Source organism: Cordyceps javanica, chromosome 7 (assembly GCF_051103115.1).
Source record: "Cordyceps javanica chromosome 7, complete sequence".
Taxonomy (NCBI): domain Eukaryota; kingdom Fungi; phylum Ascomycota; class Sordariomycetes; order Hypocreales; family Cordycipitaceae; genus Cordyceps; species Cordyceps javanica.
Window position 1 is genome coordinate 152732 of NC_139301.1, and position 16910 is coordinate 169641.

Consider the following 16910-nt stretch of genomic DNA (forward strand, 5'->3'; position numbering starts at 1 on the left):
TAAATGGCAGCGCTTCTCGCTCTACTAATATGGCCCCCCGCATCTCCATGGGGTTTGATCCGTCGGGTGTGCATTACAAGATAACACAAAATGTCCTTCAATTATAATATTCCATGGAACGCTTCCTTCCACTGTACTCAAACAGTAGCCACTGGAGCTGTGCGCCCCCTGTCTCCGATTTTCGCCCAAGCACTGCCCCTCTGACACCACCACCTGTTCGGATGATGCCTCCCGCGCCGAGACGCGCCGCAAATCTTCCGACGGGTCTCGTTTCCCAACGATCCGAGCCAGCCAATCATAGTTTATACACACGTGTACTGGGCCTGTGTGGCGCTCAAGTAGGCTTCATAAACATTTCCGAGTATTCCGGTATTGCGGGTGATACAAGTGACATTGCAGTAGATGACCATATGTACAAAACGTCTTATTTGCATGAGCTTTGGACCAAAAGGGTAGAATATATCTCCTCCCTATGATACTGAATTTATTTGACTACCTATAAGCTTTGGCTACAGGAAGAAGGTGCACCAAGCTAGAATGTTGTCATCCAGCTGCGCGATGGGCAGACACGTCCTAGTAACTGGCCGTACTCCAGGTATGCAAGGCAGCAACTTCCCGCCCTGATACCATCAAGCCCATATCCAACCCGTTGGACACATCAGGCTTCCTAGCTAGAAATGGAACCCTTCTCGACCTGGTTCATCTCCTGCTGCTTCTTCTGCTTCTTTGCCGCGGACGCACGGCGCCACTTGAATGCGGCAAAGACCACACCAGCGGCCACGAGAAGGAAACCAACGACGGAGCCGACGGCGATGCCGGCCTTCTGGCCACCGCTGAGTCCGCCCTTGCTAGACTTGACAGAAAGAGACTCCACATCATCGGTTCGGTCATATGCGTTGGGCGAGACACCAGATGCGTTGAATCCAGTCACCCAGCTGGGCATGGCGCACGACGTCATGTTCAAGGTCTCAATCTCCTTGCCCTTGACCGCACAGGTGTTGGAGTATCTTCGGAGAGCGATCTGATCATCCGGGTTGGAAGCCGAGCGGATGAACTGGGTCGTGTAGTCTGGGCTCAGTTTCGGCGATACAACGGAGATCAGGTCGCGGATCACGATATCCGGGCGAGCGCTGCCGCGGTCAAAGAAGTCTGCATAGCAGGGAACGACATGTCAGCAATCAGTGCACAGGAATTCCCGTTCGTTCAACAAAACTCACTGTGGCGCAGGTTGCGGTTGGAGGCCTTGTCCGTAAGGTAGACGTTCTTGTTGGCAACGGCGTAGATGCTCTTCGAGGCACCCGAGCGAGACGCATAGGTCTCGGCGGTGACGCGCTCGGCATGGGGCGACTGGGACGGGGCCTGCTTGCCGGGGAGCTGGTCGTACTGGGTGGTGTCGATGATGGCCCAGCTGTTCTTGGCAAAGGTATTGCTGTCGCTGTTGGCGCTGATGGAAACCAGCTGGCCCTTGGTGGGGTTGCCGCTGCCGGCGACCTCGCCATCGGACGAGACGTTGACGAGGCGCGCTCCGGCATCAGAGAGGATCGTGTTCCACCACGAGTTCTGGAAGACGGTGAACTTGTCCTCGTCCTTGCGGACGGGCGAGATGAATGCGCCCTTGGGGAAATCACCGGCGAAGATGGACTGCTGAACGTTGGCCGCGGCACAGCGGTAGTTGGCAGCAATTTCGTCGTAAATCTTGGTGCCGAGCTCCTCCAGACCGTAGAACATGGAGAAGAACTTGATGTAAGCGAGCTGGGTCAACGGGGCATAGTTTCCTACATTGTAGACGAGAACCTTCTTGTCGTCGGACTGGGTCGTGTCACCATAGAATGTGACATCAACCTCCTCAGCCTTGTCCCACTTGGAATCGTCGTAGGTGGTATTGTCCATCATGTTGCCTCGGACGCAAGAGCTTGTCACGTCTGCGTACACACCCACGCGCTTGATTGTCGTGGACAGACCAAGCATCTTGATTGGAGTGTTAGCATGGCCAAACGTGCAAGGTGCGCGACGGTGCTTACCTCAATCATGTTCTGGGAGAATCCATCGAGAGCTGCCACGTTCTTGACTGGAACCTGGACGATCAGGGCGTTTTCTCCAACAACGGACCGTGGAGGAGCCTCCTTCGTGCAGTGAAGCACGACATATCTCCTCTGTCGATTCCTGATGGCGACATAGGTCTTGTTGTAGCTCGGAGCAAAGGGCAAGTTGTCATCGCCCTCGAACTTGTGAAGGAAATAGTCCGTGTCCGAGTTCCAAGCTGCATCGGCGCATCCGTCACGGAACGCAGCGCTAACAAGCGAGGCAGCGGCTGCGAGAAGCCCAAACTTAAAGAAACCCTGCATTTTTGAGATGTGAAGACTGAATGGTTGATTCAAGCTTTGAGAGGCTTACGGGTTTGGAATGCTTGAACATTTGTCGAGATATTCTACAATTATATATATGTATATATGTGCTTGACCAAAAGCCCGAAGTCGCCGGGGCGTCGGGGCATTCCGAAACGGCATTCCCAGGGCCCCATTGTGCGCGGTGGGTTTAAAGCGGTAACCCTGCAACCTGCAGACAATCTGATTGGAGAGAGATCATCTGATAAGATCAAACTTATGTTTAACTCTCGTGGGCCAAGCCTCAAAGACTCCACCCAAAGAGGACCGCCGAGAGTGCTGGACGAATCGCCGTCGCGGGGAAAACACCTGATTTCTTCGGTAACCGAGTCATATACATGCCAAGCCTTTACTATTGAATGAGCTAAGAGCCCAGTGGGTGTTTGTCCCGGTAATAAACATCCAGCTTTCTGCCTCGGCCGAAGGTCGGGCTAAGGCCCAGCACCCACCTTGAAAGGCGTGCCAAGCCGGCCGACTGCTGTGCAAAGCTGGCAATTCGTGTAAGCGGAGTACAATGGATTAATGAAATGGCTTGGCACATATGGGCTTTTCATTGGGCACGTCGGACTTGAAACTGGTTACGGTGGCGGCGGCGACGGCGGCGGCGGCGGCGGCGCGTGGCGTGAGTGATTCTCGGCTAGTTTGTCTTTTTTTGGGGAGCAAACTTCAATTCAGCGAGCAATGTGAATGGCCGAAGGAGCAGAAATTTCATATCGAGGCGTTCACTCTGCTCCGGAAACCCTAGGATAGGGCTATTGGAACCGGAGGGGCGGTCACAACACACTTTTGCCAAGACCTTTGCAGGCCATTGAGAGTGGCGAGAGCGGCGTAAAAGTGAACATTGGATTGCAGAGCCTGAGCGGCCAACTGGCCGCCGGCGCTTGAGTCATACCAAGAAGAGCTTATTAATGATAGATTAAATATATAGAGCATAATATCCGTGTCAAGCATTAACAGGCGTAGTATTTCTCATACTCGAGCCATCTCATCGCGAAAGCCTGAGGTAAGTCGTGGCTGGGCCGTAATATTGCCAAGGTGACTCTTAATAATATGCTCAAACTTTTCAGCGCCATCTTTCCGGCTCTTCATCGCATTACCGGAGCCTAAAGTCTAGCTACCCAGCCAGCATGTGACAATGCAGACAAAAAGGTTTAGCTGTGGCTTCCGGTAGTCCGCACAAAACGTCAATGGCAAGGCTCCAGACCCCATGTTTGCCGAGAGCTAAATAGAAAGGGCTGGGATCCGCCTGCGCCATTGTCGAAAATGCTCTCAGCAGGATCGCGAGTACATGATGGGCCGGCACTTGCAGACTGTGACCTGGCGTGAGACTCGGGGACGATCCGATAGCGGCCATAAGGAAAAGACTCCCAGTCCTGTACTCTATTCCGTCGCGGTAGGGTAAGCATGGAAAGTCTAGTCTGTGATTTTCCCGCGGAACATTGCTCACTCTTGCAAAAATTCGGCCTTGTTACACCTTTTACTATCATTTTGAACGGCTAAACTTGATCAACTAGGCGGGCTGTGCAGCAGAAGATGCTCAAAATTGCTCAATGATACTTTGTAGTACAGTAATGCCATCGGCAGTTACAAACTTCGGACAAGTGACAGACTCTTTCCGCAGCGTCGCAGTAGAAAGGCACTGGAAGTACTTCAAAGTACCAACACATCTTTCAAGTTGATAGCAATCTGTACTCGATTCTCAGCAGCGGTCTCGGCCGCAGCACCTGCCACGAACGCCGTTGCCACAGCCAATGACGTTCTGGGGGATGTTTTTCAGGCTGAAGCCCTCATTATCCACGCACGAGTTCGGTCTTCCATTGAAGTACACAATATCCGCGTATCCAGGGGCGGCATAAATGTATATCTGCTTTCCAGGGCATACGGTTTGGCTTGCGCCTACATCGTGAACGCTACCGTCCGAGCAGCGAACATAGCAAGCATTTGCGCCGAGCAGCAGGCTGGCAATGGCCAGACTAGCTTTGACTTGCATTCTTTTAATGCGATTTGTTCAAAACAAAGTATAGCTTGCTCAGCGTGTGGTTAACCTGTGCTGTATCATTCGTGTTAGCCAATTGTGAGCTGTCTTTACTTGGACAGACTTTGTGCAGACGGAATGACCATACAATCGTTGTGATATCGATTTCTGCTATGAATTGAAAGGTAAAGCCTGGTGGTTTCCAGGGAAAGCAGAACTGAACCGGGCCGCAACGACGGGCTTTATATATTTGTCTCGCTCTCTACCACCGTATTGATCGTATCCTATCTTGATGCAAAGACTTCAGAAAATGCCATGCAATTACGTACAAGTCTCAAAGCGAGATTGACAAGAAGGCTACGAATGTCGCAGTAGGAGTGTGTATGAACTGCGGTATGCTCTGCGGCGGGCGATGTCTCGGTCAAGGGGACAGCGAAAGGATACAAGCTAGCTGATACTCAAACTTGCAGGACATGTGTTGGAGCTGATGGATCTTTTGCTGCATGTAACATAAGAAATATATGAGACGGACCATCGCTGCGGTTGAAAATTCGAGGCTAACATTGCGATAATTGAGCGTTGAGGCAAAGCCGGGGAGAAGAAGCCATCCAAAGCGAGCCTAGGCTGGCAAGGAACACCACGGCTTTTGCCTTGCAGAGATCTGCTTTCGTTCAACTATGCAGCTGAGGCAACGCCTTGCCACCTTGCCACCCAATGATCCAGTTCTCGCTGCAAACTTGCTGCACACTTGATGCGTGCTTTTGCTTCTCCTGATCAGGCTGAGCGATCGACAGTAAACACCCTCAGCTGCAATGTCTAAGGGACGGCGCGAGGGAGCCTTGAATTGCCTACCCCGCTCCGACTGATTCACATAAAAAGAAATACAGCGCTGCATTTTGACAGTCTGGCCTGTAAACGCACAGATTGAAGCTATCGTGGGATGCTACTAAAATCCCAGCTGAGCAACCATTATGCAGCTATGCAGGGTAGAAAGCTCAGCTGTAGTTTAGCATGGAGATTTCTTGACCACCATTGCGACCGTGTGAATCATGATGCTCCTTTATTATGCTGATAACGGCTCTACAGTCGGAGTAACCATTGCGAAACTCGCACTCTTCAATACAAGGTTCACGATTATGTAAAGACAATAGGGCCTTCGTTGTAGAGAAAAATGACCAAGATTGGAAATTCTTGCATTTGAACCCTACCCTTTCATTTAAGTGGTTGGCGGTGCAACGAAGTGCAGCACCCTGTCTCAAATCGCGGTCGGCTTGCTCTCCGCAGTGACGTTCGCCAAGTCGAGCGGCCGATGCTCCGAGGCCCATGATGACAATTTTTGTACATGTCTGGACCGGCAAAACTGGTTCAATTACTTCAGCGTTATCGTCCAAGGCTCTCCAAGCATCCATGCGTGCCCTCTGACCCTGCCAACATCAAAAGGTACACGATCATCGCTCGCTGTCGAGGCCAAGGTTCTCACACAGCATGTACCTGGGAAGCCTCATTAATTCGGCAACCCAGCTGGAACTAAGGTTTTCAACATGTCAGAGGTTCTAGCCTCGGTGCTAGTCAGCTATGTCTCAGGAAGAGCCATCTACTGACCAAGTGTTTGCGTTGTTCCTTGGCTTTTTGGTCCCGATCTGCCCTGGCGGAAATGATCTTATTTGCTGCTGAGACTGGTAGAGACTAGAGCCGCCAGGTGGCTCTGACGCCCGTTGAGAGACCCCGGGATTGTGCCGAGGACTCTGACGTACCTGGCAAACATATCTAGCGCCCAGGACTGGATATCGGGCAAAGGAGAATACGGGCCAGCTTACAGGCCATAATGAGGTGTTCATCCCGGCCTAGAGTGACGAGACGGCGCGCGAGGACAGGACTCGGGGCGGGTGTCGCATAAAAGACCTGGACGGGCGAGCCACAAGCACGGCTATAAAGTGGACCGTTTTGATTTGCTTCAGCCCAGCGGCGATGAAGCCTAATCCGTGTCTGCGCCAAACGCCACCTCGGGGCTTCTGCATCCCAATGAAGCATTTACAAGCAACAAGAGAGTTACTCGGGCTCGACACAAGGCGGAAAGTCGCTGCCTGCACTCGAGTACCTTTTTCGGGCGCTTCCCATTGAATCATTTGCATTATTAGTTCTTTCCCTTGCATGGTCGAGGCCCGTCAAAAACCTGGATGCTGCTGGGCCAAGCTTCCAGGATGTCGCAGCTGAACTCGGCTCCGGCCAATAGTATGCATTGTAGGTAGTGCGAACCCTCCACCTTTGATTGATACAACCGCATCACACAATGTAGATTTAAGCAAGGATTGGCGGCCTGCATGGTTAGGCAGGCTATCATTGTATGAGCGGCGCAATTCTGAGCCAGGCTGGGGGTAGGTTATCAGCCTCGAGGCTACTTCAAGTCACAAGAAAACGTGAACTAGTAGCCCTGTCCACTTCATCTCCCGTGATCATTATGAATGGGATTGATTCAATGAAATTTCAAGTTCAGTCAAGTGTTGAAATGTTGCTCTGACATCGTGATGCTGCAGAACCGTGATGCAATAAGCCTGTAGTTGCCAACCGCGTTAGCACCAATACCTCAACCCGCAGTGCGCATGCCGCAAGATCCAGGCCAGGGTGCAGGTGTTCCAATGGAACATCTCAACACTAGTCCTTACTTTGAGAATGAGGTGTGCTTCATGTCAAACACTGATGTCAAACTGTCCTTGGATCTCAAGCTCCCCGAAGACGGCGCGTCAACTCTCAACTACAAAGATGAGGAACATCCCCAGGTAGCAAACTCAACTTTTCGATCCAGATCACGTTCTGTATGGGGGCCACTCTTGGCCTGGGTTGGTAGCTTGGGCTTCACGATACTGTATGCCCTCTTCATCTACCAGATCTTCATTCTCGCCGACCCAACCGTCGGAAGCTGGGTCTTTGACGCTTCCCTTACCAATTTGCTGCTGTCCATCTTTTCTCAGCTCTATGGAATGCTTCTGGGCTTCATTCTCCGAGCGTTGCTCGATGCTCTACGTTGGTCTTTGGCGGCTCGGGAGTCGGGAAGTGAGGGGGTGTCGGCTGCCCTATTCTTCCAGTTGAGTCCTGCAACCGATATCTTCTCTACACTACAGATGGTACCGGATGTAGCCATCTCCAACCCATGGGGATTTGTCAAGTGCGAACAAACCATCAGATTCATGGTCAACGATTCGAGAGCTAACGTCTACTTACTAAAGGCTAGCACTACCCTTGATCGGATTGGGATTTGGCTCAGTCTTAAAGTGTGAGTACGGTGTTCTGAACATGGTCGACGGAGAGGCATTGTAACACGCAAGTTAACATGATCTAGTCCAGGGCAGCTTCGAATACCACTTCATAGCCCAGGGGCCGACGATTAACGTCTTCTCTGGCACCTTGCCTCCCGATCTGTCTCCCCTTGGTCACATACCGGGATCCTACATGGCCGGATTCTTCGACACCTGGTCGCAGCATCTGATGAGTTACCAGCGTTACTCGTCTCCTTGGCCGGTATCCGATTGCCATGGGAAATGCGCCTCCATTTTCCTGCCTGGGAGTATAGAGACGACCCGAAAAGTCACGTCGAAGCTCAGCGACACGGTACTGCAAGGAGGTTTATTCAACTCCGTCGACTCCATACGCGTCGCCAGCGCTCCCGGCGTCGCGGTGCGCTTCGACCCTGTGCCGAACGACTTCAAGCCGTTCGACATGGACACAGAGTGCAGAACATACCTAACGAACCCTGAGCTCAATGATGGCATACAACTGTGCCTTCGACAAGTTGGCAGCTCGATTGCCGCCGGCTGGAACGCCTGTACGACTGTGGTGGAGTATCTGAAAAGATGCAATGATACGGATACGTGGGCGCGAGCACCAGTCACGACGACGACCATGATGGCCATGTATCGCCAGAACGCCACGACCGTGTATGACCGTCACGACCTCTCCATCCGCAACATCGTCGCGACCTCGAGCCCGGCCTTGTACCACACCGCGGCGGCCGACATGTCCCGGATATGGAACTACACCTTCCGCTCCATGGAGGGTGCGGACGCCTTTGACCTGGCGGTCATCAATCTCAACATTAAAAAGATGGCGTGGAAGTACAGAGCGTACACGGAATTCTTCCCCGACCACGACACCCCCGTCGAGCTGCTCCGCAACGTGCTCGCGGTGCCCATCCAGTTCTCCGTGGCCGCCCTGCAATACGTCAACTACACGGCGGCCGACCCGACCCATAAGCGGCCGTTCCCGTCGGAGCTGCGGACCACTGCTACGGGAGGCTACTCGATCAAGCGCTACGCCGGCCCGGCCTGGGTGGCCTGGACCTTCATCGCGGCCGGCGCGGCCGTCGTCGTGGCCACAGGAGCCTGCTTTGCGTGGATCCTGGCGCAGCAGCGACCGGTCCCGCGAAAGTCGGGCGTTGGAGAGGTCGACTTCATGTCTAAGCTGCCGGGCCTGCGTGGGGGCGCTTCTGGGACAGACGCGTGCCCAGACGGGTTCGAAGAGTTCATCGCAGATGTGCAGAAGAACCCAAAGTACTCTGCCAGATCCATAAGCAAGGCGCTGCGAAGGCGAAGGGTGAGATTGAGCGCAAAAGGTCAACACTATGATGATAGTACCACTGGGGGTGATATCTCGGTTTTACAGCTGTCGCCGATCAAGTCTAGAGAAATCGGATTGGGATCGAGCGAACGTTGATGCCGACCAGCATCTCGGTATTCCTAGCCAGCGTCGAACGAAACGATGATACCGATCCATCGCCTTGGCGGAAACATTGCATACTTTACCAGTCAGCGGCTTGATTTAAGCGGAGTGATATAGCTGAAAATGCAAGATGAGAAGTCTTTTGCCGAAATGCTCATTCATGGATGCGCCCGTAGCGCTGAACATGAGGTTTGACGGACTGGCACTTATCTAGAACTTGTTGGCTCCCCTTCTTCGATTCGCGTTACATGATGCACCATCTGTCATCGTCAGAAATAGTTCTTCTACCTAGTTAGCACACTGGAGAAACTTCTCGGGAACGAGTTCCGGCTTGATATGGCCACATACGACACAGCCCATAGAAAACCACAAGTGCGGGGGTTGGCAGGGTGTTTTGATTTGGAATACACTGCCTCGAGCGAGAAATACTTGTATACTCGGAATGTCAAGGCGAGGACAAGATGTAGCTTTCATCACTTGTTTGCCTGTATACAGCTTGGAGTCTGTGACGTTTCCGTCGCCTCGTCCTGATGGGGAAAGCTACGCACCACGAGACCATTCATACAGAAGCAAGCGCGGCTCCTATTTGATGGTGCGGTTCGATTTGGGATCGTAGAGAGCAGATACATTATCTATCGCAGATATGAATTGCCCAAATACGGCGCTTCGGTTTGGTGAGCGGCTAGGCGCGCGGCCGGACACGAGCAAACAGCCAGCCGGGCAATACTGCGATTCTGAAGCCAGATAGCTCGAAACTTGGTAGAAATAAACACCAGACTCGATGACGATAATCAATTGCCGCTATTGTTTTCTCGTGCCGCCGCACCATTGCATTGTGGACTGTGCCACATTGAATCGCCACACCTGAGACCTGACGAGCCTCGCAGCGGCAGCGCCACAGCATCCACCATGGCGGCCCGAGAAATCGGGTTGCAGGGGTTTCCCAACAGCATTTCATCATCATCAAGCCGCGATTCATTTCATCTCGCGCAAAAATGGTGCCACGCACCCTGTTTATGTGCACCGTCTAGACTTCCTTTGTGCACACTTCCTTTCGTTTTACATGTGTCATCCCCCTTTGCCTGGCGTTTCCCGTGTCACTGGGCTGCCCGACTTGCCGCTGCGCAGCCCTGCGCTCGCCTGAACCAATCCCCGTGGCTAGATGCTGCTATATGCGCGCTAGCATCGGCAACGGCACTTTCAAACCTCTCATCACTTGTGCCAAGCTCACCAGGCATATTCGAACAACGGTCATGAGTCTCTCGCTCAAGCATATCCCTTGCCCGGCAGGGCCCAACTGCTCGGCCTACAAGTGTCTCTTTGGCGGCCACGCTACCGACAACGACGGCCTCACGCCGCCCGAAGCCTCTGGGAGCAGTCAAAAAGACGAAGCAGTCAATTCAGGCAATGATTCAGATACTGGTAGCTCTAGAAAAGCTCCCAGACTGGATTCGCCTCAGACGACTTCTTCCAGAAGCACCCCCAACGCTCCAGCTAGTCGCCCAACACTCCCCGACGGCGACCGCCTTACACCAGCACCGTCGGTTCTTCACTCGTTTCAGCGATCGATATCGCCACCGCCAAAGAAACAGTCTGCCAGAGTTACACCGGTGCCGGTCCCGACCCCGACCGAACCGGTGAAGCAAGAGTCACTCAACCCTCGACTGCTGAAGCACTCGCCTGCCAGTCACGAGATACGGCTGAAACTGGTCAAATTGCTCTACGCCGAATACAAGCGACTCAACGGGGAATTGAAACGAGACGCCAAAAACGATGAGCAGCGGCTGGTGCTCTCTGATCAGGCAATCATCAAACGTGTTCTCGACGAGGAAGAAGCCGTGGCCGTTGGCAAGGCATCAGTGTACGCTAATGTCATGAAGAATAGCGTCATGAAATACAAACGCCTTCAAGTCGCCGAGTGGCTCAAGGAGCGTGAAAAGGAGACCCCGGTGAGCAAGAAGCGCCAGCACGACGTCATGGAAGGTAATGCCGTCATCGTCGAGACTGGCCTTACCCCTGCTCAGGAAGTCGGGCTTCTCCAGCGCCTCCTCACACCCATCGACAGCCTCACCAACTATGGCTATATCCCGTCGATTCCTACAGAGGAAGCGATTGCCAAGACCAAGGAGGGCCTTGAGACCGCCCAAGGTTGGGAGAAGTGCGACCGCTGCCAACAGCGATTCCAGGTATTTGCGGGTCGGCGCGCAGAGGACGGCGCGCTCACGTCAGGCGGCGCATGTCAATTTCATTGGGGCAAGGCCTACTTTCCCGAAAAGAACCCCGTCGACCGCAACAAACAGCCGAAGCGTTATCTCTGCTGCGGTGAGCAGGTTGACGACACAGGGGGCTGCTTCACCCATCCGACCCACGTCTTCAAAGCGAACAGCCCGAGCCGGCTCGCGGCTGTCCTCAACTTTGCCGCCACACCGGAGAATCCGACAGCGCCGGCAGACCGTGCTGTGTGTTTTGACTGCGAAATGGGCTACACCGTCTACGGTATGGAGCTCATTCGTCTCACTGCCACATCCTGGCCTGATGGTGCCGAGATTCTCGACGTGCTAGTCAGACCCTTTGGCGAGATCCTCGACCTCAACTCCCGCTTCTCCGGCGTATGGCCAAACGATCTCGCGCAGGCCGCGCTATGGCGTCCCGGCGATCCACTCGCCCCCCCGCCCGGCAGCGACTCGGACTCATCCTACTCCTCCGGCAGCGAGGACGGCCAGGTCTCTAAGAAAAGACTCAAGGTCGTGTCCTCGCCCGCCGCGGCGCGGGAGCTGCTCTTTTCGCTCATTGCGCCCTCGACGCCGCTCATCGGCCACGGGCTGGAAAACGACCTCAACGCCATGCGCATCGTGCACCCGACGCTCGTCGACACGGTGATTGCGTTCCCGCACAAACGCGGCCTGCCGTACCGCCTCGGCCTCAAGAGCCTCATGGCCACGCACCTCAACCGCAGGATCCAGGTGCAGCAGGGCCCCGAGATGCTGGGCCACGACTCGGCAGAGGATGCGCGGGCCGCCGGCGAGCTTGTCCGCTTCAGGGTGGCGAGAGAATGGGCCGACATGAAGCGGGCCGGCTGGAAGGTGGTTGACGGCGAGATTGTGGCCCCCATCATGACCGGAGATCCCAATGCCGAGACCTCTAACAACAGCGAAGGTGGCCTGACGGAGGAGTTTATCGAAGCGGCTGAGCTAGCGGCGGATGAGTAGAGCACGACTAACATTTACAAGAGCGATGCTTAACAGAACAGCACATGGTTTGGGCCGGTTGGATAGGGGAGAGCATGGTATACGATGGGCGTTACGGTCATGATTCGTTTGGCGTTTGAAGGCTCTCCCCCTCATTAGCAGGCATGTACCTCCTCGCACTTTTTCCAATGAATGAGATTGGGACGCCATTAGGCGGCCCGCCCCCCCCCCTCTTTATGTTTCTTCGGCGTATTTTTTTCAGTGATGATTTGTATTGTTACAAGGTGGGGTTACATGATTGTAGATGTTACGCCAATACACATATGGATAAATGGCCTAGGCTGGCCAATTCCGAAGCGGGGATTCCTTCCTTTCTCCCTTCTCTACCTCATCCTCATTCCCAATTACGTTCCGCATCTGTTCCTCCTCCTCTAAGCTCTGCCGACTGACAGCAGATACTGGCCACCTCCGCCATTCTTGCCGCCGCTGGGCAGGTAGGCGACGTTGGGGTTGGCGGCCAGGGTGGCGGCAATGTCGCGGGAGGCCTCGATCCTTCGAATCTGGACCAGGCCGTCGCCAGCCTTGGCAATGGCCTTGGAGATTGTCTCGGCGGACTCGGCTTCGCCCTCGGCGCGGATGACGTTGGCCTGGCGCTCCTGCTCGGCGCGCTCGACGATGAAGCGCGCGCGCTCGGCGTCCTGCTGCGCAATCTGCTTCTGCTCGACGGCCTTTGTGAACTCGCGGCCAAAGGTCATGTGCGTGATGGATACGTCCTCGAGGGCAATGTTGAACTCGGCCGCGCGGCGGGTGAGCTCGTCGCGGATGCGCTGCGACACGGCCTCACGCTGTGTGATGAGCTCGGCGGCGTCAAACTGCGCGACAATGGCCTTGAGGACCTCGTTGCCGATGGAGGGGAGGACACGCTCGTCGTAGTCGGCGCCGAGGTTCTGCGTGTCGTTTAGTCAGCCATGCGTTCGTTGCCGGCGGGGGGGGCGCGGCTAAGGGCAAAGGGCAAAACAGTCATACCTGGTAGATCTTGGGAAGCTGCTTCACCACGGGGCGGTGCAGGACACGGAGTGTCAGGCTGACCATTTGCAAGTCCTTGGAGCCAGTGGTGGTGGCAATGTTTCGGGGCTTGGTGCGCACGTCAAAGACGATGGCGCGCTGCAGCCAGGGAATCAGAAAGTGCGTGCCCTCGTTGATGACGTCCTCCTTGACACCGGAGACCCTGTCAAAGATGACGGCGCGCGTGCCGCCCTTGACGTCGAACAGCGACTGCGAGGCGGCCATGGCGACGAGGGACGCAGGCACCGCCAGCCTGTACATGGAGTTGAGAGCTCTGGCTGCCATTTTGATCAAAGGTCGTCCGGATTCTTCCCTGGAAAATCTTCGTCGGTGGAGAAACGACGGTCGCTGAATCCTCCGTCGCGGCAATGACAGGCGGGATGGAGATGGGATATTGAAGACGAAAGGCGGATGGGATGGAGGAGAGCTTTCAATGGGAGTTGCCTGACCAGTGAGGTTCATTTTCCAGTGCTGTGCTGCTGGGCTCGTCTTGCGCTAGTCCCGTTGTGGCGTGGTGGAGTTTGGCCCCGGCTGCTCTGCGGGTGTGCAGACTTTCACCTTTCCGAAAGATTACCTTTGAACCTCCCTCCTGCCTATCGACCTTGTACCTCGACGAAATCTCTCTCCCACTCCGTCGCGAAACGACCCAGCCAAAATGAGACCGACTCAGAGAATGCTCAGCGGCCCCAACTGGAAGGTTGGCAAGTAAGTGGCAGCCCCCTTTGCCCGGTTCGCCACGGTCGGGCTAGCATGCGCTGCGGCTTTTCCGAGGCTATCGCCCAGCTCCCCGCGACCGATGGCTGACGGCAGCAATTGGAGGGGCAATTGATGCTAATTGATTTTTTTACAGCTGGCTTGGCCACGATTTCGGCGCTTTCGGTACGTGAGACGAATGGGGGCGATGCGTGGAGGCCGCGGCAAGGACGGGTTGCGCAGGGCTGCACACTGGATGAAATGGTGCCAATGGCGGCGCCAGTGCCTCCGAACCGAGCCACGGTCGAGGAGTTTGAATAACATGGAGACGAAGATCCCAACGCATCGGATATGGATACGGCAAGCATCAGAAGCTAACGAGTCACAGGTGGTGCTGGCAAGGTCAAGGGCATCATCACCTACGGTATCGCCGCCAACCGTCAGAACCCCTTTGCCGGTGCTGCCCACGATGCCATCTTCAACACTTTCCGCCGCACCAAGTCCCAGATCTTCTACTGGCTGCCTTCCCTGATGGCCGGCTACTACCTGATGCACTGGGCCACTGAGCGGTGAGTCTGCGCATTGTCCCGGCGACGGGCCAGCGACGCACGTGGATCAGGAACAATGAATGCTAATTGGGGAATTCCAGCAACGAGTACCTCAACTCCAAGGCTGGCCGTGCCGAGTTTGCCGGCTCCGAGGAGTAAAGTACGAACTCGAAGATAGAAAAACGAAGGAAGAAACGATAAACTAGGCGTTGTATTTGTGTAGGCCTACGGGCGCCTTTGTACATCAGAAGAGCGGGAAGACGCAGGAATAGACGTGGTAACTGCCACTATAGCGGAATAATCCGTATCAATTTACTTTGTCACAAGACAAGGTCAATATGTGTGTCGTCGTGATGTGTGCCGACAGTCGAAGTGCTGACACGGCAGCGGGAGTAGACCAATGGACTTGCAGAGGCGAACAACAGGAGCCATTCCTGCAATCTATAACCCCGTGAAGGATTCATATATTTTTAAGAAGAAAAATGAACTATTCTTCAAGATGTACATTTGTCAAGTCTTGTCATCCAGTATGCACGCGACACCATTCGCCGAGCGTTGAGAGCTCTATCACGTGACTCTTTCGGAAGCGGGAGCACGAGGCGCCGAGAATTCATGGCAGCGAGGAAAAGTTCTGTAGACTGGTCCAAAAAAAAAAATTTAGAGCGACAAGCCAGCCAGTGCCAGCCTCGCTCGATATTTCAACCTCAATTGATTTCTGGATTGATTCTCTTTTTTTTTTGTCCATCATTCCTTTGTATTGAAATCAATTCGATAGGTCTTTTTTTTCCGACCTGTATTGATATTACTACACATTATCATTTTTCAATCCTGTCTGTTCCTCGCATCCCAGTAACAGTATCAAGACCCTATTTTTTTTTTCTTCGACAAGAATGGCCGCCGAACGCCCCGACAAGAAGGACAAGAAGGAGAAGAAGGAGAAGCGCGCCAGCGACGAGTCGGGCGTGAAGAAGGACAAGAAGGACAAGAAGGAGAAAAAGGAGAAGAAGGAGAAGCTCGCGGCCGCGCTCGAGGACAAGATCCAGCAAGACGCCGCGAAGCAGACCAAGAAGGAGAAGAAGGACAAAAAGGCCGTCGCTGCCGCCGACGCCGATGATTCCGACTCGGACATGGAGGACGGCGACAAGGTGGCGGACCTGCCCCTCGAGCGCACAGTGGTGTCGTTTGCCGTTCCCGTCGCCGACGACAAGGGCATGAAGAAGGTGTACAAGACGATTCGCAAGTGTATGTTGTGTCATTTTCCCCCTCTCCCGCCCTTTCTCTCTCTTCCCCCTCTCTCTCTCTCTCTCTCTCCTCATCTCTTCTTTTTTCCCCTCTCTCTCCCACTGCCAACCCCCCCCCCCCCCCCCCCTTTCCTTCCCTTCTCACTCTTAATCTTTTTTTCGCTTGCCATAAAACTAACGCAACCTCCCCCCCCGCAACAGCCGCCAAGAACGGGACCCTGAAGCGCGGTGTCAAGGAGGTCGTCAAGACGCTCCGCAAGTCGCCCGCGGCCGGCCCCTCGAGCACGGCCTTCCCTGGCATCGTCGTCATCGCCGGCGACATCTCCCCGGCCGACGTCATCTCGCACATCCCCGTGCTGTGCGAGGACCACAACGTGCCCTTCATCTTTGTCACGTCGCGCGCGGAGCTCGGCGCCGCCGCCAAGACGAAGCGCCCGACGTCGGTCGTCATGATCATGGACAAGGACGCCGCCGGCGGCAAGAAGAAGGGCAGCAAGAGCAAAAAGGAGCAAGAGGGCGGAGACGAGGGCGAGGACGGCGAGGACTTTGGCGAGGCCTACGCGTCCCTGGCCAAGTACGTGCAGAAGGAGTACCAGAAGCAAAGTTTCTGGGCCAAGGGCGACTCCAAGGCGTGAGGGAGGATCGATGCAGAGGACGGGAAAAACGTCATTGTCAAGGCGAGACGGGAAAGTGTTTTGCTTGTGTGGATGTCTTGACTTTTTTTTTTCTTTTCTATTTGGATCAAATGGCTAGTCGCTGATAACACTGGCGATATGGGCATGGCGGCGTTTACGGTGTATATTGCACGTCTTTTATTGCATACAGTTCATGTTCTGGATTGCGCATGCTGTTGGGGATCGATCTGTGACGAAAGTGACGTGTTGGTTCGTACCGTTGGAGTGGCCGTTGTGCTAAATTCAAGGCCAAGAAGCGCGCAAAGGTCCGGGGAAAATGGTGGCATTCCGTCATTATTCACAGCCTCAACGGCCTTGGTCATGCCATGGGCCTCTGCACACGTTTAGAATATCAAAAAGAAATGCTTTCTTCATGTCAATTATTATTGAACTACAGTTACAGCAAGGAGACAAGACTAGTAGTGAGAG

At 54.4% G+C, this 16910-nt stretch overlaps 7 protein-coding genes across 7 annotated transcripts; 4 read left to right on the forward strand and 3 right to left on the reverse strand.

Moving 5' to 3' along the window:
* Positions 1-667: 667 nt before the first annotated feature.
* Positions 668-2345, reverse strand: V2A60_009568 (uncharacterized protein; the record flags this gene model as incomplete). The annotated part of the gene is made up of 3 exons (XM_083260833.1): positions 668-1149; positions 1218-1968; positions 2022-2345. 3 exons carry the CDS (start codon positions 2343-2345, stop codon positions 668-670), a joined length of 1557 nt encoding a protein of 518 aa, XP_083116959.1.
* A 1738-nt stretch (positions 2346-4083) lies between these two features.
* Positions 4084-4374, reverse strand: V2A60_009569 (uncharacterized protein; the record flags this gene model as incomplete). The annotated part of the gene is made up of 1 exon (XM_083260834.1): positions 4084-4374. The coding sequence occupies one exon, from the start codon at positions 4372-4374 to the stop codon at positions 4084-4086; it is 291 nt and encodes a 96-aa protein (XP_083116960.1).
* Positions 4375-6959: 2585 nt separating this feature from the next.
* On the forward strand, positions 6960-9066 carry V2A60_009570 (uncharacterized protein; the record flags this gene model as incomplete). The annotated part of the gene is made up of 3 exons (XM_083260835.1): positions 6960-7522; positions 7584-7630; positions 7697-9066. 3 exons carry the CDS (start codon positions 6960-6962, stop codon positions 9064-9066), a joined length of 1980 nt encoding a protein of 659 aa, XP_083116961.1.
* A 1259-nt stretch (positions 9067-10325) lies between these two features.
* V2A60_009571 (uncharacterized protein) lies at positions 10326-12281 on the forward strand (the record flags this gene model as incomplete). The annotated part of the gene is made up of 1 exon (XM_083260836.1): positions 10326-12281. The coding sequence occupies one exon, from the start codon at positions 10326-10328 to the stop codon at positions 12279-12281; it is 1956 nt and encodes a 651-aa protein (XP_083116962.1).
* A 410-nt stretch (positions 12282-12691) lies between these two features.
* Positions 12692-13610, reverse strand: V2A60_009572 (prohibitin subunit PHB1; the record flags this gene model as incomplete). The annotated part of the gene is made up of 2 exons (XM_083260837.1): positions 12692-13207; positions 13287-13610. The coding sequence occupies 2 exons, from the start codon at positions 13608-13610 to the stop codon at positions 12692-12694; spliced, it is 840 nt and encodes a 279-aa protein (XP_083116963.1).
* Positions 13611-13980: 370 nt separating this feature from the next.
* Positions 13981-14725, forward strand: V2A60_009573 (ubiquinol--cytochrome-c reductase subunit 8; the record flags this gene model as incomplete). Its single annotated transcript, XM_083260838.1, has 4 exons — positions 13981-14030; positions 14176-14204; positions 14407-14587; positions 14668-14725. 4 exons carry the CDS (start codon positions 13981-13983, stop codon positions 14723-14725), a joined length of 318 nt encoding a protein of 105 aa, XP_083116964.1.
* Positions 14726-15456: 731 nt separating this feature from the next.
* On the forward strand, positions 15457-16442 carry V2A60_009574 (50S ribosomal protein L30e-like protein; the record flags this gene model as incomplete). The annotated part of the gene is made up of 2 exons (XM_083260839.1): positions 15457-15808; positions 16009-16442. The coding sequence occupies 2 exons, from the start codon at positions 15457-15459 to the stop codon at positions 16440-16442; spliced, it is 786 nt and encodes a 261-aa protein (XP_083116965.1).
* Between the last annotated feature and the right edge of the window lie 468 nt (positions 16443-16910).